The sequence below is a fragment of the Pipistrellus kuhlii genome, unplaced genomic scaffold (genome assembly GCF_014108245.1).
Source record: "Pipistrellus kuhlii isolate mPipKuh1 unplaced genomic scaffold, mPipKuh1.p scaffold_m20_p_40, whole genome shotgun sequence".
NCBI classification, from domain to species: Eukaryota; Metazoa; Chordata; class Mammalia; order Chiroptera; family Vespertilionidae; genus Pipistrellus; species Pipistrellus kuhlii.
Genome location: NW_023425541.1, coordinates 3,566,384 through 3,588,840, shown reverse-complemented (window position 1 = coordinate 3,588,840; position 22,457 = coordinate 3,566,384). Strand labels below are relative to the sequence as shown.

At 39.0% G+C, this 22,457-nt stretch overlaps 1 protein-coding gene across 16 annotated transcripts in view; it reads right to left on the bottom strand.

The window, feature by feature from the left end:
• The window catches only part of TAF1 (TATA-box binding protein associated factor 1), a 103,429-nt gene that overhangs the window by 33,736 nt on the left and 47,236 nt on the right, over window positions 1-22,457 (bottom strand). The window contains exon 33 of one of the 16 annotated variants that reach the window (XM_036411503.2): window positions 17,714-18,018. The exons of the other annotated variants lie outside the window; for them this stretch is intronic. Coding sequence (XP_036267396.1) covers window positions 17,921-18,018 — 98 coding nt within the window. The 3' untranslated portion in view covers window positions 17,714-17,920. Of the gene's footprint in view, window positions 1-17,713; window positions 18,019-22,457 lie in introns of those variants that run through there. 16 annotated transcript variants of the gene reach the window in all.

Below are 22,457 nucleotides of genomic sequence, written 5' to 3'. Positions count from 1 at the left end.
ATGTTTTTTTTCTCTGTCGTCAATCTCTCTCTCTCTCTCTCTCTCTCTCTCTCTCTCTCTCTCTCTCTCGCGCCCACCCCCCCCCCCTTCCCTCTCTCTAAAATCAATAAAAACATCTATTTTTTAAAAAGAATAGTTTGAGTAATAAGATTGCAGCTCAAATTTCGAGTTCTAATCTCCTAGGGCCACCAATAGGTTGGTCTTCAAAATACCTACTCAAAATACTGACAGAGACAGATTACAAAGGTTATCAGACAAGCATTCATGTTGATAGTAATGCATGATGCTAGAGAAAAAGACTGTATACAGGTTACAGGCCTCCTTTGCTAAACAAGCCTCTTACAGTACAGTGGCTCTCCTTTTTACAAGGACCTGCCTCATGGCAAGATCCCAGACTACATATTAAGATTCAGCCCTTACTCTATCTCAGTTCTGAAGCCTAAACAAACTAATGCTTCAACACTGCAATGCTCTCATTTACAACAAAGGGAAATTTAGTTTTATACAACTGCAAAGTTTTCTCTGTTATTTTTTTGAGGATGGGACTTCTTATTTCCCCATTTTCTTTGCAACACACAACTCTAAAGAAATACCCACTAATATACCCAAAATACACTTTACTATAAGCAAAGTAGCATTGAAGTATTTTTGGTGAAAGATGGTGGTGGAGTTGGCAAACCACTCAACACCATTAAAAAAGGAAAAAATAAGTAGATGTTTACTTAGCTCTAGCTATACCAGAAAATTAATAGGATGGTAATGAGAAATTCATCAACCTCCTAAAACTGTAAACAAAATTTTGAATGTTATAAATTTTTCTGGGTACAAAATCTGTTTCTTCATCAAACTCTCAAAAGGGTCCATAACTACATCCAGAAAGCTAAAAATCTTGCTTTATATTCTGAAGCAAACAGGAGCTTAAAAGTAAGATAATCAGCCGAAACCGGTTTGGCTCAGTGGATAAAGCGTCAGTCTGCGGACTAAAAGGTCCTGGGTTCGATTCCGGTCAAGGGCATGTAACTTGGTTGCGGGCACATCCCCAGTAGGGGGTGTGCAAGAGGCAGCTGATCGAAGATTCTCTCTCATTGATGTTTCTAACTCTCTATTCCTCTCTCTTCCTCTCTGTAAAAAATCAATAAAATATATATTTAAAAAAAAAAAAACAACTAAGATACTAATCAGCTCTAGGTTTAACAGCTTAGGAAGAAGAGAATCCCAGTGAAGAGACATACAAAGATTACAGGGCTGCCCAACCACTGTGGCTCAGTGGTTGAGCATCAACCCATGTACCAAGAGGTCGCTGTCTTGATTCCAGGTCAGGGCACTTGCCCAGGTTGTGGGCTGAATCCTCAGAAGATGCTGTACAGGAGGCAGCAATCTATTTTTCTTTCTCATTGATGTATCTATCTCTCTCTCCCTTCCTCCTCTCTCTAAAAAAATCAATAAAAACATATTTCACAGACCTAAAAAACTCTTCAAAATTCATATGAAATTAAAAAAAGACCCCAAATAGCCACAGCAATCCTGAGAACGAAGAACAAAGTAGGAAGGATTTCAGATTTCAAGCTGTATTACAAAGCCACTGTTCTCAAAACAGCCAGGTACTGGCACAAGAAAAGGCACATAGACTAATGGAATAGAGAACCCAGACATCAACCCAAACCACTATGCTCAATTAATATTTGACAAAGGAAGCATGAACATACAATGGAATCAACACAGTCTCTTCAACAAACAGTGTTGGGAAAATTGGACAGATGCATGCAAAAAAGAAAGAAAGAAAAAGAAACTAGACCACCAACTTACACCATACATGAAAATAAATTCAAAATGGATAAAGGACTGAAACATAAGATGGAAAACAATAAAAATACTAGAAGAATTCACAGGCAGCTAAATCTCAGACATATGCCGAAACAATTTCTTCACTGATACCACTCGTAGGGCAATGGAAATTTAAAAAAAATAAAAATAAACAAATGGGACTACATCAAAATAAAAAGCTTTTTCACAGCAAAATAAACCATCAATAAAACAACAAGAAAGCCCACTATAGGGGAGAGCATATTTGCAAATGTTATCACTGATAAAGGTTTAATCTCCAACATCTACAGGGAACTTATACAACTTAATAAAAGAAAAATAAATGATCCAATAAAAAAATGGGCAACAGACCTAAATTGAATATTTTCAAAAGAAGACAGAAGGAAGGCCAAAAGGCACATGAAAACATGCTCTAAGTCACTAATTATCCGAGAGATGCAAATCAAAACGACAATGCAGTACCATCTCACACCTGTCAGAATGGCTATCATCAACAAATCAACAAATGACAAGTGCTGGCGAGGATGCAGAGAAAAAGGAACCCTTGTGCACTGCTGGTGGGAATGCAGACTGGTGCAGCCACTGTGCAAAACAGTATGGAGTTTCCTCAAAAATTTAAAAATGGAATTCCCATTTGACCCAGTAATTCCACTCCTAGGAATATATCCTAAAAACTAGTAACACCAATCAGAAAGGATATATGAACCCCTATGTTCATTGCAGCACAATTTACAATAGCTAAGATTTGGAAAACAGCCTAGGTGCCTGTCAGCTGATGACTAGATCAGAAAACAATGGCACAACTACACAATGGAATACTATGCTGCCATAAAAAAGAAGGGATTCTTACCATTCGCAGCAACCTAGATGGAAATGGAGAGCAGTATGCTAAGTGAAATAAGCCAGTCAATGAAAGAAAAATACCACATGATCTCACTCATTTATGGATATCAAAGAACATTATAAACTAATAAACAAAAAGATACAGAGGCAGTAAAGCATCAAACAGACTGTCAAATTACAGCGGGAAGGTTAGGGAGAGACAGGGGAGAGAAGAGATCAACCAAAGGACTTGTAAGCATGCATATAAGCATAAGCAATGAACGTAAGAAACTGGGGGTTGAGGGCATGTATAGGAGTGGGGTGGGGTGGGGCAATGGGAAGATATGTACACATGTAATATATTAATAAAAAATGGGGGGAAAAGATAACAGGGCCACTATCCTATATACCGTGTTTCCCTGAAAATAAGACATCCTCCAAAAATAAGACCTACTTACAGGTTTCCTTCTGAGTGAAATATAAGGCATCCCCTGAAAATAAGGCCCCCCCCAGGCTCTGTCTCAGAATGCTATTGCTAAATGTGAGAGATTTGGTCCACTGATTCTGAAAGAAATGGAGTCACAAAAAATTCACCAGGAAATTCAGGAATTGGATTGTTATGATGATGTTCCCGAAGATGATGACATGATTGTCATTGAATAAATTAGTAAATTCTTGATACTGTAGGATTCACTGTTTGTCTGGTTTATGTTGACAACTATTATACTACCGTACCGTATACAGGTAATAAATTTCCTTTACTGTATTTTCATTTAACAATAAACGTGTACCGTATTCTTCTTCATGGAAAAATAAGACATCCCCTGAAAATAAGACCTAACGCATCTTTGGGAGCAAAAATTAATATAAGACACTGTCTTATTTTCGGGGAAACAGGGTAATAAAAGAAAAATATGCAAATTAACCAAACTGTGGAACAACGGGTCACTATGACATGCACTGAACACCAAGGGGCAGATGCTCAATGCAGGAACTGCCCCCTGGTGGTCAGTGCGCTCACATAGGGAGCGCCACTCAGGCAGAAGCTGGGCTGAAGGCTGGTGAGCGCAGTGGTGTAATGGGAGCCACTCTCGCCTCTGGATCCCAAGGGCTTCTGGACTCAGAGAGAGCACAGGCCAGACTGAGGTACCGTGTGCCCCCCCTCCCCCCACACCGCATGAATTTCATGTACCGGGCCTCTAGTAGGAATAATAAAGTACTGAGGCTACTGAGGGGGGAGGGGGTGAAAGAGTAGAAATTGAATTCCAATTTCCCAGTCCATAACTGGTTATTATACAGGAAATCATAATTACTATATAGAAAGTAATTTTCAGAATGACTTGAAAATGAGTATGAAAGATATGGCTATGAATGACCACTGTACCCTATAGGAGAATAAAGTACCCATTTACGAAAAAAAAAGCTTTTCTGAATATATTTTGATGTCTCTCTCTATTAAATCATGGCTAAGCAACCATAAATGTCTTATCAAAAAATATTTATTTAGCCCTAGCTGGTTTAGCTCAATGGATAGAGCGTAAGCCTGCATACTGAGTGGCCCAGGTTCAATTCCGATCAAGAGGATACACACAGGTTGCAGGTTCAATCCCCAGTAGGGGGGCATGCAGGAGGTGGCCAATCAATGACTCTCTCATCATTGATATTTCTTTCTCTCCCCCTCTCCCTTCCTCTTTGAAATCAATAAAAATATATTTTAAACAATTTTTAAAATATATATTTACTTTAAAAAAGAGAAAGAAGTCATGGATATGGACAACAGTGAGATGACTGTGTGTGGGGGGAGCATGGAGGAGGGCATCGAGGGGATAAATGGTGATGGAAAAAACAAAAATGTCAAGTATATTTTGCCTCATTCTAAATAAGAATTGGCAGTAACCTACAGTATCACATATAATTCAAACCCAAATGTCCTTAAATAGTGGTAATTCCAATGACAGCTGTTGAAAGTTGATATTCCACTAAAATCAAGAAAATTCCTTATGTTGTTTCGAGTTAATTCACCTCTTTAGTGATGCAAGAAGAAAGAAATTACCAGTGTTATGTTTCTAGTTAGAGAGGGAAAACAAGTATCATTGCTATCTGAAAGGTTTCAGAGAAAAACAGCCATCAAGATAGTAAGCAGCCTTGCACAACTAAGGAGAAGAGGTTTGTGATCACTTGTAAGCTCACATTTCCTTTGAGAACCTTTCCACGAATACTAAAAATTACTCTTCCTACTGAGAAACAGTATTGTGCCAAAACAAGCACAGATTATTATCTTGACAGTAAACAAATGGTGTGGGTAATATACATGTATTCCAATATGAATCATCAAAATTAAAAAACAACACAATAAAATAAAATCTCAATAGCAACAGCCATCCCAGCCGGCATGGCTCAGTGGTTGAGTGCTGACCTATGAACCAGGTCTCAGTTTGATTATCAGTCAGAGCACATGCCTCAGTTTCAGGCTTGATCCCAAGTGGGGGTCATGCAGGAGGCAGCCAACCAATTATTCTCTCTCACCATTGATGTTTCTATCTCTCTGCCCCTCTCCCGTCCTCTGAAATCAATAAAACAATTTTTTTAAAAAAAGCAATACACAGCTTTAACAAATACCAGATTTAAAAAACATATTTTTATTGATTTTAGAAAGTGAGAGGGAGAGATAGAAACATCAATGATGAGAATCATTGATCAGCTGCATCCTGCATGCCCCCTACTGAGGATCGAGCCCCCAATCTGGGCATGTGCCCTTGATGGAAATCAAACCTGGGATCCTTTAGTCCACAGACTAAAGCTGTATCCTCTGAGCCAAACCAGCTAGGGCAAAAATACCATATTTTAAAAGAAAAAAACACATCTGCACAGCTAATTATTAAAGAAACTAGAATTACTAAATTCAAATATACATAGTCCAAAGATCTCAAAGAGATAAGATTGGGCTCTCCCAATCCTTATATATTTATCTCAAACTAGGTCCAGAAAAGGTGAAAAGGGAAGTAAATATAATTTTTCAGACTCTAGCTAGGGTCTTCCCATTACAATGAATACTAGAGACCTGGGGGTCCCTCTAGTGGGGATCGGGCTTGTGGGGATCGGGCTGAAACCAGCTCTCCGGCATCACCCAAGGGGTCCTGGATTGTAAAAGGGCAGTTCTCGGGTGAAGCACCCCAGAATTAGGGTCCCTCCTCTCTAGTTCTGGATGTGTCACCCCAACAGCAGCTGCCAGGTCACTGCAGATCAGCAGCTCATGTGTTGAGTGTCTGTCCCCTGGTGAACAATGCACTTCATAACTACGTCAGAGCATCTGCCCCCTGGTGGTCATTGCACATCATAGCTACCGGTTGGACGGTCAAATGGTTGGATGGTTGCTTAGACTTTTATACATATAGTTGAACCCAATGCAAATTAAGATTTTTAGTTTCCAAGATAAGAGGTTTGATCTCTCAAATCAGAATAACAGAATCTAGACTACCAACATAAGAAGCTATAAACAAGCAGTCACCAACAGGTGGTCCGTGGACCACTGGTGGTCCATTCCGAAAGATTGGCAACCGCTGCAATAAACTATCCATAGGGGAACTGGGGTAAATAAATCTCACTGGGCAAGTGTAAGATTTATATTCAGGATCTGATAAAACTTCCCCCCAAAATCTAAAATTGCTTCTTTATTTCCAAATGAACCACCATTCCATGTATATATCTATATCCTTGGCTAAACACACTAATCACATATCTCTACAATTAGAAAAGTTACAATATAGACACTTCAAAACACCTTTTTCTGTAGAGTAAAATTTGTAATAGGGCTTGACTCTTCATATGTAACCACATTGCTATTTGCTCCACCCTGAGATCCCGCCCCATGAAGCCATTGCTGTTTGCTCCACCCTAAGACTCAGCCCCATCCAAGCTGAGTGCAGAGGCTTTTGCATATAAATGGCCTGGTCCTTTGAAATTTAAACATACCTAACAAACTGCAGATGAGTCAGTGAGACTCAGAACATCCAAAAGAAGGCCCAAGGCTCTGAAATAGCTTGCCTTGCTTCACAGCTGGGCCTCATCTGGGCACCTCCAAAACCCAACCAAAGAACAGAAATCTGCAGATCTCCCCATAGCTCCTGCTGGGTGGCCTCAGGGAGAGCCTAAATTAGCACCTATTTAAAGATCCAAGAGCCAGTGTGCCCAGGGGTCAGAGTAGGACCATCCAGATTACAACTCCTCAGATCCATAAAGGACACACTCAGGGGGCAGACTCATTGAGCACCAAAGCTCTACTGAATCAAGTCTTGCCCCATAAGGTGTCTCCACCACATAAGTTCTACCATCACAGACACAGCTGATCCTCACAGCCAATTGGCCTGAAGGTCAATTCCCACCAATGATATCAACAACAATCAAGGCTTAACTACAACAAGACTGTGCACACAGCCCACAAAGGGGTGCACCAAGAGTGTCCACCTCAGTTAACTGGGGAGGCTAAGCCATTGGGCCCTATAGGACACCTAACACACAAAGCCACTCTATCAACTCATGGAAGCAGCCAAAATGTGGAGACAAAGAAACAGGTCAAAAATGAAAGAAATGGCCGAGACCGGTTTGGCTCAGTGGATAGAGCGTTGGCTTGGGGACTGGGGGGTCCCGGGTTCGATTCCGGTCAAGGGCATGTACATTGGTTGCGGGCATGTCCTCAGTGGGGGGTGTGCAGGAGGCAGCTGATTGATAACTCTCTTTCATCGATGTTTCTGACACTATCTCTCTCCCTTCCTCTCTGTAAAAAATCAATAAAATATATATTTTTTTTTAAATGAAAGAAATGGAGGAAAGAAAACTACTGGATATAGAGTACAAAACCATGGGTATAAGGTTTTTCAAGAATTTTCTAGAAAAGGCCAATAAATTTAGTGAGACCCTCGAGGATATGAAAAAGGACCAACTAGAAATTAAGCATACACCAACTGAAATAAAAAATAATATACAGAAATCCAACAGCAGACTAGAGGATCACATGAATCAAGTCAAAGTTTTGAAATACAAAGAAGCAAAAAAACACCCAACTGGAAAAGCAAAAAGAATCCAAAATTATATCCTCTGTGACAACTATAAGTGTACCAACATCCGAATTATGGGAATGCCAAAAGAAGAGAGCAAGCAAGATACTGAAAACCTATTTGAAGAAATAATGACTGGAAACTTCCCCCACTTGGTGAAGGAAACAGACTTATAAGTCCAGGAAGCGCACAGAGCCCCCAAAAAAAGGAATCCAAAGAGGAACACACTAAGACACATCATAATTAAAATTTCAGGAGCAAAAGACAAAGAGAGAATATTAAAAGCAGCAAGAGAAAAACAGTTAATTACCTACAAGGGAGTGCCCATGATTGTCAGCTAATTTCTCAACAGAAACTATGCAGGCCAGAAGGGAATGGCAAGAAATATACAAAGTGATGAATAGCAAAAACCTACAACCAAGATTACTCTACCCAGCAAAGCTATCATTCAGAATTAAAGGTCAGATAAAGAGCTTCACAGATAAGAAAAAGCTAAAGGAATTCAACACCAAACCAGTATTATATGAAATGCTGAAAGGTATTCTTTAAAAAGAGAAAGAAGAAAAAGGTAAAGATATAAATTATGAATAACAAATACATATCTACTGTGTTTCCCCGAAAATACATCCTCCAAAAATAAGACCTACTTACAGGTTTCCTTCTGAGTGAAATATAAGGTATCCCCCCGAAAATAAGGCCCTCCTAGACTGTCTCAGAATGAAAATTAATTTACCGTAAACTGATCACTAGGGCCGCCCCGATTGGTGTCTAGCAACCAGTGACGTTACGCAGAGTCCGGACATCACTGCTGTGTGGAGGTGGAGCGGAGGTCGGAGTGAGCGTTGAGTGTGGGGCGGGAGAGAGGAGGAAACTTTCACAGATGCGTGTAGAAGAACAAGAGGATTAGAGCAGACAGGATGCGGCAAAGGTAGTGAGTGCTGGTCTGTCTGTGGTGACACTACCTGATGCTCGAGGCCACCCTCATGATGACTGAAGGTTCTCAGTCAGTGGCAGACCCTGCTCCAGCCCAGATCCAGGCCCCAGCAAGCCCAGTGACAGTCCCCAGGCAGGGCCCGGGGGTAAACGTCTGATAAAGAGGTAGGGGGGATATCTGGTGAAGGTGTTCAGTGGCACAGGGGTGGGGGGAGGGGGATCACTTAAAATGACACAGGAGGATCAAAAGGGGTTACTAAAATGGTAATCCCCCCTCTGATTCTCCTGTGCCATTTTGATTCCCCCCTCTGATCCCCCCTGTATCATTTTAAGTGATCCCCCTCCCCCACCTTGATACCCCAATTCCTTTTTTTTAATCCCTAGAAATGAGCACAAAAAGAAAAAGCTACTCTGTGGAGTACAAGAAAGGAATCGTGGAAGACTCTTGGGGCTAAAATCTTACTGCTTTCTGCAAAGAGATGTTGAGTATCCGATTGGTCTGAAAATGGCTAGCAGAGTATGGTAACCTCATTGAACAAGTGGACAAGGGAAATGCTAAAAAGCACAAGTGTGGATCAGGTCAGCAACCATTATTTTCCAAGCTGGAAGACCTGATCTGTGAATGGATTGTTGACAGGAGAGTAAAGGCTTTGGTTGTGAATAGGGCTCAGATTCAAGAATTTGCCCTTGCAATGGCACCACAGTTTGGCATAGCCCCCGAAGGCTTCAAAGCATCACAACACTGGCTGGATAATTTCCTTCAGCTAAGTGAACTGTCTTTAAGAAGATCTACAACATTGTTTAGGTTGGAAAATACTCAAGTTATTAAGCAAGCACTTGCATCCAAGTCCTTTATTGATGATGCTGACTTCTCTAAATACAATCTTTCCAACATGATTGCTATGGATGAAACTGCAGTGTTTATGGGCCAATCATCTCAAACAACAATTGAACAGCGGGGTGCCTCCTTAGTGTACATTCCCTCCACTGCTTATGAAAGTGCACGTGTTTCCTGTATTTTGGCAATTCGTCTGGATGGCACTAAAATCCCACCTTTAATCATTTCTAGGGGCAAGAAGGAAAAGACTGAACGTGTTTTGGGTGATTTTATTCTTGAAACTGGAAAAGCATGGGCCACACAAGCAGTTATAAGGAAGTTGGTCGATTTAATGCTGCCGCTTGTTATGTGAGGGAGCCAAATAGGTCTGCTAGTCTGGGATGCAGCCAGCACTCACTGCGCTAAAGACATGGAGACATTTCTTCACGAAAGAAAAATAGATCAGATGATTCCCGCAGGAATGACGTTCTATCTCCAGACTCTTGATATTGCAATAAACAAGCCATCAAAGACAATTTGCGCATGGAAATTAATGACTACATTGAAAATAAAATGGAGAGATATCTGCGTGGAAACTTTGTGAAACCTAAACTGCAAGAAGTTGTGACTTGGGTGAAGAATTCATGGGAGAAAATCACTGACAGTTGAATTGCAAATGCACTGCACGCAGGCTACCTTGACAAGAAGTACTCATTTAAACATGAGAGATTTGGTCCACTGATTCTGAAAGAAATGGAGTCACAAGAAATTCACCAGGAAATTCAGGAATTGGATTGTTATGATGATGTTCCCAAAGATGATGACATGATTGTCATTGAATAAATGAGTAAATTCTTGATACTGTAGGATTCACAGTTTGTCTTGTTTGTGTTGACAACTATCGTACTACCGTACTGTATATAGGTAATAAATTTCCTTTACCGTATTTTCATTTAACAATAAACGTGTACCGTATTCTTCTTCATGGAAAAATAAGACATCCCCTGAAAATAAGACCTAACACATCTTTGGGAGCAAAAATTAATATAAGACACTGTCTTATTTTTGGGGAAACGATATCAACAAGTGAAATCTAAAAATCAAGTGAATAAAAAATCTGATGAACAAAATAAACTGGTGAATATACCAGAATCAGGGGCATAGAAAGGGAGAGGACTGACAATCCTGTGGGGAAAGAGGTATTGGAGGTGCGGAAGAGATTGGACAAAAATCATATACCTATGGATGAGGACAGTGGGGGGAGGGTAAGGGTATGGGGTGGAATGGGAACCGGGTGGAGGGGAGCTATGTGGGGGGGAAAGGGGGCAATTGTAATAATCTGAACAATAAGGATTTATTCTTAAAAACAAAAAAAAAGCCTAAGTGACCATTCGACCAGTAGCTATGATGCGCACTGACCACTAGGAGGCAGATGCTCAATGCACAGGCATGGAAACACAGAACTGATGAATCTCAGAGGCAAGGGAGGAAGGTGGGAAGAGATTAACCAAAGATCTTACATACATATTAGAGGAGAATGCATGAATCTGTGGGGTCCATTGGCTGGTTTAAGTTATAGTCTTAAGTTTTACAGAAAAATATTCAATTAGCAATGATTTTAAAATATTGATAATTTCCAATGTTTGGAGAGGTTTTGGATAAAAAGCCTTCTAAGCCGGGACTGGTTTGGCTCAGTGGATAGAGCGTCGGCCTGCGAACTGAAAGGTCCCGGGTTCGATTCCGGGCAAGGGCATGTACCTTGGCTGCGGCCACATCCCCAATAGGGGGTGTGCAAGAGGCAGCTGATCGATGATTCTCTCTCATTGATGTTTCTAACTCTCTATCCTTCTCTCTTTCTCTCTGTGAAAAATCAATAAAATATATAAAAAAAAGCCTTCTACATCACTATTATTTTTACTATAAACAGGTATAATGTTTTTTGAACACTTACCAAAATTTGCTACAAAAATGTTCCTACAATGCATAATGACATCAATAAAATATAAAACTAGTAAAAAGCTGCTTGCAAACCAGCAATATAAATGCTCAACAAAAGAATGATTATATAAATTTATGATACATATATCTATACTATGGAATACATTAAACAGTGATAGATATCTATCTGTATTAACGTAAGACAGGATAAGTAAAGTTGTCAATTCCCCCCAAATTGATCACCAGGCTTAACTCAATTCCTATCAAAAACTTTTTTATAGATATAGATATTTTTCTAAAATTTATGTGAATTTTAATAAGAAAACAAATTAGAAAAATAATAAAGTATGTCAACTGTAAATGAAAGAATTTAAAAAATGATTTACAGCCGAAACCGGTTTGGCTCAGTGGATAGATTGTCAGCCTATGGACTGAAAGGTCCCAGGTTTGATTCCGGGCAAGGACCTTGGTTGTGCGCACATCCCCAGTAAGGGGTGTGCAGAAGGCAGCTTGTCGATGTTTCTAGCTCTCTATCCCTCCCCCTTCCTCTCTATAAAAAATCAGTAAAACATATCTTACCTAATAATAGACAAACATGTAAATTGGCTGTACCTCCGCTATGCCCACAACCAATCAGGAGTATGCAAATTAACCCAACAAAGATGGCAGGTTAATTTGCATATGCAGGCACAGAGTGATAGGCCTGGGCAGGATGCCCGCTATGAGGGGGAGAGAAGAGGGCAGAGGGAGCATCAGGAGCGGTGCTCTGGCTGGGAGTGAGGACTTGGTGGTTCCGAGGCAGCTGGGAAAAAAGCCAGGGTAAGGAAGGCCTATTCTTGCATAAATATTGTGCGACAAGTCTCTAGTTTAAAAATAAATAAATAAAATGATTTATAAAAGAATAAAGTGAGGGGTAAGTTACTCTACCTCAAGCATGTCAAACTCATGGTCTGCATGCAGCCCACAACGAATACTTTTGCAGTCCAGCCAATGTAACAATATGTAAGTTTTAATAAAAATTTCATAACTTAATTTTTACAATGTCCTGTTATACATAACTATTAATAACCAACTAAAACATTCGCTGATGACTAATTACTATAATCCTGTTGCATTCATTCCCCATATGCACCATACGCACAGGCGCACTATTTCTCTCCACTAATACTAGCAGCCAATTGTCATGTCATTAGTCTTACACTGACTTGTTTCATGTGCGCAACAGGAAATAGTTCTCTTTCAGAGAACAAGAAAAAAAGTTTTGTGTTACACTTATTAATTTGTGCAGTTAATTCAGTGTCTGCTAAGTTAATGTTCAAGAAAAAGTATTTATTAAAATGTTCTATTATTTTATGTTAACGATTACTCATTTATTTCAGCCCTTTTATTGAGCATGTCTCTATCTAAATAAACCTACGTTTCCATAAAAATTGAAGCTTTTCTTTTTGTGGCCCACATAAACTTAAACCTTATTTGGCCTGTGTTAGCCTTTGAGTTTGACATGCTTGCTCTACCTGATGAGACATACTATACAGCTCCAGTTATCATGCGATAATCCAGGGAGCACACACGGAATATGGTGGGCATGGAACATGGTGGGTATCTGCTGCAGCAGACTATGGAGCAGGTGAGTAGACCAAGGCGAGCCACTGGTCGCTGTCATCAGGGCAAACCTCTGTTGGTTACTGAAAATTCTTTGTTCCTGCATGCTGCAGTCCCACTGGGCACTTCACCCAGTGCTGGTGCCGGCCATGATAGTTTAGTAGGTGTAAGCAGCGGCTGCCAGCCCCAATCACCCATGAAGGCTTCTGCATCTCTCCCTGCTCCTGAGGGGCAATCGGGGCAGCAGCTGCCACTTGCACCCAAAGACGGTGCTGGCCTTGCTCACCCCCGTGGCAGGAGGGCCAGGTGGAGGCAAGGAGGATGGGCCAAGACCCACACCTGTGCCCACTGCAGCCTCATGGCTCAAAGTTCCTTCCAAGGTGCACAAATTCATGTACTGGGCCCCTAGAAGATATATAAGATCAATGGAACAAAATAAACCCAGAAATAGATCCACACACTCAACTGATTTTTTTTTTTTTTACACAAAGGTCCTCAAAGCAATTCAATGTAGTAAGGATAGTCTTCTCAACAAATAGAACTAGACATCTATAGGCAAAACAAAACAAAACAAAACAAAAAACCCCTCAACCTAAATCTCATACTGTATACAAAAATGATTTCAAAATGGATCATGAATTTAAATGTAAAACTATAATTTTTTTTTAAGTATGAGAGAATCTCTGTGACTGGGTTAAACAAAGAATTCTTAGACATATACCAGAAGCACAATCTATATATATATATATATATATAAAAAGGCTAACATAATATGCAAAGTGCCCCCTCAGAAGTTCGACCAGGAATTTGATCATTAGCTATGATATGTGCTGACCACGAGGGGGCAGCACGGAACAAAGGCAGGCCCTAGTTGCAGTTGGAAGACCCTGAGTGGCCCTGATCGCCAGCCAGGCCTAGAGACCCTACCTGTGCACGAATTTCGTGCACGGGCCTCTAGTACATAAAAGAAAAAATTGAACAACTGGACATCATCAAAGTTAAACATTTCTACTCTTCCAAAAACATTGTCAAGAGATGAAAAGACAAGACACAGACTGGGAAAAAAATCTCTGAAAAAGGCCATGTACATAAAATATATAAAGAACTCCCAAAACTCATTATTAATAAGAAAGCAATGCAGCTCAAACTTGGGCCAAGAAGTGAACAGGCATTTTACCAAAGAAAACACACAGATGACAAATAAACTCATGAAAAAAATGTTTAACATAATAACCATTTAAGAAATGTAAAGTAAAAACCATAGAGATACTAGTAGACCACCAAGTAAATTTTTTAAAATAGCAGTAATACTTAATACTGTAGAGAAATTGAATCTTTCCTACATTGCTGATGGGAATGTAAACGGTACAGGCACTCTAATAGTGTGGCAATTTCTTATAAAATTAAACATGTTTATCATCACACTCTTAGGCATTTATCCCATAGATATGAACATTTATATTCACACAAAACCCTGTATATGAATGCTTACAGCAGCTTTATTCATAATCAGAAAATACTAGAAATCTGAATGTGCTTCAGTAAATTAAACAAACTCTGGTACAATGGAACACTAACTCAACAATCTTTAAAAAATGAACTGATACATACAACAATTTGGATGGATTTTAAGAGATGCATAGTGGGAAAAGTCAATCTCAAAAATGTAGTATTAGTCTTTATCTCACACGCTCAAAAGTCAAAACTATAGAGAGGATCACATAAATGGTTGCCAGGGAAGAAAGACATTAGTGGGTGGATGTGGAGAATTGCAGATACAAAGAGGTAACATCAGAGAGTTCTTGTGTGGTGACAGAACAGTTCTAGTAGTATATCTTGTCTACGGTGGTGGTTACATGCTGGCATAAAACTGCATATAACTATACACACATACGCACAAATGAATATAGATTTTTTTAAAGGTACAAAGTGCATAAGGCCCATAATCTTGTTAATAGTAATGGACCAATATTAATTTCCTGGTTTTGATTTTGAACTACAGCCATGTAAGATGTCACCACTGGAGGAAGCTACATAAGACTCTTAGTATTATTTGTACAATTTCTTGAGTTTATTTTAAAATGGAAGTTTAAAAAAGAGGATCAGGATATATTCATGAGCAAATAGCAAATTATAGAATAATTATGAAAATGACAATTTCTTAAACAAAAATTTAAAAACACTACTTATGTTTGTTAAACATGTTTATGTAAGTATAGAAGAATATGGAAAGATATACACTGTTACTTCTGAGGAATGAAACTATGGGAGATAAAAATGAAAGGGTAGGCAAAAGCTTTCATTTTCAATTTTATGTATTTGTTTAACTTTCATTTTCAATTTTATATATTTCTTTATTGTGTAACTTTTTGTTTTTTAAATAAGTCTACCTTACCAGGAATATGACAGGTTAGAAAGAGGTTAAGTCTACAGGTGGAGACATACGCCAGTTGACTATTATATTATAATAATCTAAGAGGGCTTCAGTGATATATTGGAAGTTGGGGGTTTATTCAAGGGAATAAATGAGGTTTCCAGATGTAGCTACTGGGCGATGCTAGTGTCCCATTAAATGCAGATTGGAAATAATAAAGGACTAAATTGAATAAAGGACAGAGGAAGAAAGTTTAAATAAGGAAAGGATGTTTCGTTTGAGGTATGTTTGAAGTTCCACTGGGACAGCCAACAGGAAATGTTCGGCAGATGGTTGGAGATATTAGGTCTTTGCCCATAATTGATGAGTCATCAGGAAAAATATGGTGGTTGAAGTTACAAAAATAGGCAGAATATCATTCAGCAAAGGATAGAGAGAATCACATAAATGATTGCCAGGGAAGAAAGACAGTAGTGGAGGAAATGGAAAAGTAATGGAATGAGGTAGGAGAAATATAAGCTTAAAGTTATAAAGCCAATCATACTATAGTTTCAAGAATCGTCAATGATGTCAAATACTAGGGTGTAGTCAAGATAAGAACTTAAAAGCACCCACTAAACCTGGCAATTATGTGAACCTGTTCACTTAGTATGTTGGGCAGGTTAGGAGCCAAATTAAAGCTACGTGAGGCAGGTTAAAGAATAGGAGAGATGTTAGGTACTCATTAAAAAAAATCCAATCTATGCTACAAAATTAAGTGAAATAAGAAACAAAAGAACAAATATTCTATGTACTGTATGCCTCCACTTATATGATACTCAGAAGAGAAAAACTCATGTACAAAAAGTAAAGTAGAGATTACCAAGGGCTGAGGGAATGAAAGAATGGGGTTATTCTTTAATGAGTACAGAGTTTCTGTTTGGAGTGATGAAAAAGTTCTAGAAATGGATAGTGGTGATTGCACAACACTGTGAATATACTTAATGCCACTGAATTTGTTTTGTGTATGTTTTACCACAATAAAAACAAAAGTCTGGCTGTGAAGAGCAAGGATGACAGCAAGAGGCTGAAACAGGATTGCAGCGGATTTATTGAAATATTTCTTCAATGATATGAGACTTAACTTTCATATAAGAAATTTCTTATACCCCTAATTCACTGGTGAAGGAAGGGCGATTTCAGCCTTATATGTTCTCCACTGCAGCAACCAAATCATTATTTACTTTCCCTTGGAGAAAAAGAATATCTCTACACTGAGGATCGTTTTCTACTATGCTAGAGGTTGAAAACCAGCTTCCTTGGAGCCAGATTTGGCCTCTAGATAGATGTTTTCATTTGGCTCACAGAGTTTGAAAATTTTTTAATGTTTTTATTGATTTTAGAGAAAGAGGAAGGGAAGAGGATAGAGACATAGAAACATCAATGAGAGAGAAACATCAATAGGCTGCCTCCTGCATGCCCTTACTGGGGATCGAGCTAGCAGCTCAGGTATGTGCCCTGACCAGGAATCAAACCAGTGACCTCTTGATTCATGAGTTAACCACTGAGACACAATGGCCTGGCTAAAAACTTTTTAAAACTATTACAAATATGTAAACATTGGAATGAAAAGAATGTCACCAAAAATTCAGATTTCCAGCTTCACTTGAAAAATTAAGAGCTAGCAACACTGGCTAGTCATTTCCTTAGGACAACAATCAGATTGAAGTACATGCCACTTTAAATGGAATATATACTGTTACAGATTACACAATCTACACTTGGCCCACTTCACTCATTTATATTACCTGCCTGGCCCCTCCCTAAAGATCACTTAAGTTGGAGATCTCTGCTCTTCACCTTTACTCGCCACCAATCCACTCACATTCACCAAGGACTTTCACACCTAGTATAATTTTCCTTTTGGCTCCAAATCCCTCCAGTCATGGTGGGTTACTCTAATGTTCATATGTACTACCTCACCAAAATCCTTACAAATCTTCATAATGGTTTGCACCTTTTACTCCCAGGAAAAAATACCCCTGGCTATATCCAGAATGTTCTTTACTGTAAACTGCTTTGCCTCTGATGTTTCAATTCCGATATCCTTCTTTCTCATCACAGTCTTGTATCTGTCCACCCTTTTTGCTCTCTCTCTGACCTCAAGGACACTTACAGGCCCATTAATTTGGGTTTCCCAGTCTACCAAGCCTCTTCTGGATTTAGTTTCTTCCCTAATTAACCCCTATGCTTTGAAAAGTAAGGTAATGTTCAGTAGTATGCCAGAGTTATGATATAAGATCATTATAATATATTTTCCTTCATCAGCAATTTTACTTGAAGATGGAAGTTGGGTGGGATATAAAATAACAAATTTGAAACAGGACAAAATATAAACAGAGAAGCCTAATACTAATTTGCAAGATAAAACATGAGTTACCAAAGAAATTACAAGCTTTTATAGAGCTGCTTTGGATACTCTTCCATAGAGACTATGCAAGTGGCAATCTTCTGCTACAAAGAGTTCTTAGGTGACAAAGTTTGAGAAGCTCAAACTTTTCCTTCTTGTTAACACCTTCAATTCTCGATCTTTCCCACATCCAGAAAGCAAAATCCCAATCCTGAAACAATGATGTCATCTGCTTTCTCAGTTCCCTTACTTGGTTTGATGAATACTGACAATGAAAATTACACAACTGTGCCAACTGATGTTCCTATAAAAACTAAGTCTCCAATTTCAGCTGGACCCTCAAAGGTTGCTCAACATTTCTAAAATGTCCGTAAGTCAGCTCCATTTCAAATTCCCTACAACAGATAATTTAACCACTAACCTACATTTCTCTTCAAAATCTCTCTCTCACCATCTCACCCACTCTTAGCGTAAGACCCTGTTTGCTACTCTAGAGAGAAAGAGAAGCATAAACTTTTCTTTGTCTATCTTGTCACTTCTACAGGGACATTATTTCATATCCTCATTTTTCCTTCTCTTTCACCTACACAAAGTTCCACTCTGTCCAACATATTGATTACAGTCTTCCTCCTTCCTGTCACAGGCAAATTTCAGTTTCCACTTTCTTACTTCCTAGTCATTCACATCCAAGTCTGGCTTCTGATTCCACCAGTTCACTGAAATAGTTCTTTCAATGACCATTCTGTTTGGTCTCCTCTATGCACTTGACCTCTTCTTATAGCCATTTCCTCTTCTGTTTGTTTCCAGGACATTGCTCTCTTCTGTTTCCCTTCTTTCATTGTGGCCACTCCTCAGTAATCTCCACCTGACCCCTTAGATGTTGGAATTTGTTATTCTATTCTCATCCTACATTCTATCTTAACAGTGGCTCTTAACTTTTTTGAGTCACACACAGCTTTGATAATCTGATAACGTTTTGGTATTTCTATCCAAAAAACATACAGCCGTATTTTATTACAGCATCAGGGGGTTCAAGAAATGCACACTATTCCCTATTTGAGCTCATCTATTATATTTTCATATGGTGGTAATTTGAAAAAATACCCTATTTACAGTACAAACTTCTCTTTTGAGTTTTAAACCTGTTATATAGCTAGCTATCTCCTAAAAACATTCACTCAGATATCCTACCTCAATACAAAACAATTCTCCAAAACCACTTCTCCTATACTTTCTATAATTAGTCTATGGCACCACCAGTTGCCCAGGTCAGAATTCGGGATGTCATATGATTTATCCATCCATCCAAAAGTGGAAATTTGTTTTTTCATTACGAAACTATTATGTGCTCAATTTGAATAATTAAAAAACCTACATACAAAAAAAGTATAAAGAAAAAACTATACTCATCTCTCCTTTTAGTAATCCTACTCTACAGCAACAATTGAGCTAAACAGTGACTGATCCCTTTAGGTAGGGTATGTGCTCTCCAGTTCATCAGTCTCTATATTGAGCCCATTTCACTCATTTATGTCTGGCCTCTATAGTATCTGAACTTACAACCCCTTCTGTATATACTGTTGAGTAATCTAGTTTCCAGTAATACATATACTATATCTATATAAAATATCTATATATTGATAAAATATAAAGTAACTTTGATACTTTTATTCTCACCTGAGGACATGTTTATTGATTTGAGAGGGAGAGAGAAAAAAGCATGTGAGAAACATCAATCAGTTACCTCCTATTCACACCCCAACCAGGGATTGAACCCACAACCTAGTTATGTGCCCTGACCAGGAATCAAACCCACAACCTTTTGGTGTAAGGGACGACACTCCAACCAACTGAGCAACCCAGCCAGGACTACACAGAATATATTTTTATATCAGCTTATACAAATATACCTTACTTATTAAACTACCATTTTGATAGCCAACCTGTATTCCATCATATAGATGCACCATAATTTATTCAATCAATTTCCTATTGTTGGATATTCAGAATGCTCCCATGTTTTTGCAATTATGAACAATGTTGGATTTATACACACACACACACACACACACACACACACACACACACACACAAGTGCCTTTGAAAACTTGTGTGGAGTATTCCCTGGAGGAAAAATTGCTTAGATAAAGGAATGAACACTTATACTCCTCTAAAAAGTTAGTACCAATTTATGTTTTCACCATCAGCATTTGAGTACTTGGGATCATCTTGAATTTTCTGTCTTTTATCCATACCCCCAACTTTCAACCACTTATGAAGATACCAATTCTACTTCCTCAGTACCTTTTTTTTTCCCAATTGAACTGAGAGAGGAAGGGAAGGCGGAAGGGGAGGGAGAGGGAGAAGGAGAGGGAGAAGGGGAGGAGGAGGGGGAGAAAGAGAAAGAGGGAGAGGTGAGGGAGAGGGAGAGGGACAAATAGACGATTGGTTGCCTCCCACAAACACCCAACCAGGGATTGACCACTAACCTGGATTATGTGTCTTGAATGGAAATCACACCCACCACCTTTAAGTGTATGTGACGATGCTCCAAACAACTGAACCACACTGACCAAGGCCTTCCTTACTATCTCTAAAGTATGTCCCCATCTTTCCATTCTTAATGATACTTACCTTAGTTCAAGCCCTCAAGTGTTTTTAACCTGGATTGTTGGCAAAAGTTTCTTTGTTAGTCTCTAATCTCATTCCCCTTTAATCTATTCTTCAAAGAGCTTCCAGTATGATCTTACTAAAATAACTTTTTCCTTTTCCTTTTTAAATATCTATTTTTATTGATTTCAGAGAGGAAGGGAGAAGAGAGAGATAGAAGAATCAATGATGAGAATCACTGATCAGCTGCCTCCCACACACCCCACACTGGCAATGGAGCCTGCAACCCAGGCATGTGCCCTGACCAAGAATCGAACCATTACCTCCTGGTTCATAGGTTGACACTCAACCAAAGCTACACTGCCAGCCCTCTTTAACTTTTAAAGATTTAGTATGCATACTATCTATGCCTTTCATAATTTGCCCACATATCTTTAAAAACTCATTTCTTCCCACCAAAACTAGCTCCTACTCTGCAGCCTAGACAAACTCAACTACTTTTCACTTCCTTTTCCAAGGCACGCATCTACTTTTGCATTTGTTCTGGGTATTTTTTCAAATTATCACCTACCTGGAAAGTCTTCCCTACTCTTCTCCACTTGATTATATGCTTAGGATAGTAGGTGATCAATAAAGATTACCTACTATAATCATCATCCTTTAAAAGTTAGCACAGAGGTCACCTCTTCTAGCCCAGCTGGGTGGCTCAGGTGGTAGGAGTATCATCCGTACACCAAAAAGGTTGTGGGTTCCATTTCCGGTCAGCACACATACCTAGGTTGAGGATTCCATCCCCAGTCAGGATGCATTTAGGAGGCAACCGATTGATGTTGTTCTCGTTCTCTCTCTCTGACTCTCAAATCAATGAACATATCCTCTGGTGAGGATTAGAAAAAAGTCACCTCCTCTAGGAATAGTTTCCAGTTTTCCATACTAGTATAAAACTTGAAAAACATGCAAAAGATGAAAGTGAAGATTATCCCAACCTTTTATCTCAGAAATAACCACTATTATCACATTCATGTTTCCTTCCAAATTTTTATATATACATCTTTTTTAAAGCATAACTGAGATAAAATCAAGTTCTGTTTTCTACTTTTCTTACTCAATATTGTGAGCATTTTTGTCTTGTGTTTTTTATTTTATATTTTTATTTCAGAGAGGAAGGGAGAGAGAGAAACATCAATGATGAGAGAGAATCATTGATCAGCAGCCTCCTGCACGCCCCCCTAATGGGGATCAAGCCCTCAACCTGGGTATGTGCCCTGACTAGGAATCGAACCATGACCTCCTGGTCCATAGGTTGATGCTCAACCACCAAGCCACAACGGCCAGGCCATTAGTTTGTTTTATAAAGAGCTTTTAATCCTTATATAATAATCCATCACACAAATGGCACAATAACTAAACATTCCCTTTACATTAACCATTCAGGTTATTTCTCATTAATATAAATAACATTATCAGAAACATCATTGTCTTCATCTCTGACTAGGATAGATTATCATCCTATCACCATGTACTAATAAGCACTCACATGCATCTTATTATTTAATGCTCAAAATAAGCCTCTCAGGAGGGCATTATTATTATTCCCATCATACATATGGGAAAGCAAAGGCTGAGTTACTTACCCTAAGACACAATGCTATAAAGCAGTGGGGCTAATATTCAAATTCAAGCCTACGGGACTATAACCATTTTTAAGTCTCTCAATGCTGCCAAAGAGCTTTCCAGAAATGTCTTACAATGTAATACTGCCAACAGCAATATGCAAGAACACCTGCCTCAGTGGCATTGAATATTCCATTTTCAAAAATTGAGCTCAGCCCGGATGGCATGGTTCATTAATTGAGCGTCAACCTATGAACCAGGAGGTCATAGTTTGATTCCTGGTCAGGGCATATGCCCAGGTTGAAGGCTTCATCTCCAGTGGAGGGCATGCAGAAAGTAGCCAATCAATGATTCTCTCTCATCATTGATATTTTTATTTCACTCCCCTCTCCCTTCCTCTCTGAAATCCATTAAAATATTTTTTTAAAATTGAGCTCATCTAATAGGTGAAAAAAAGGTACGACTGTTTCAATTAGCATT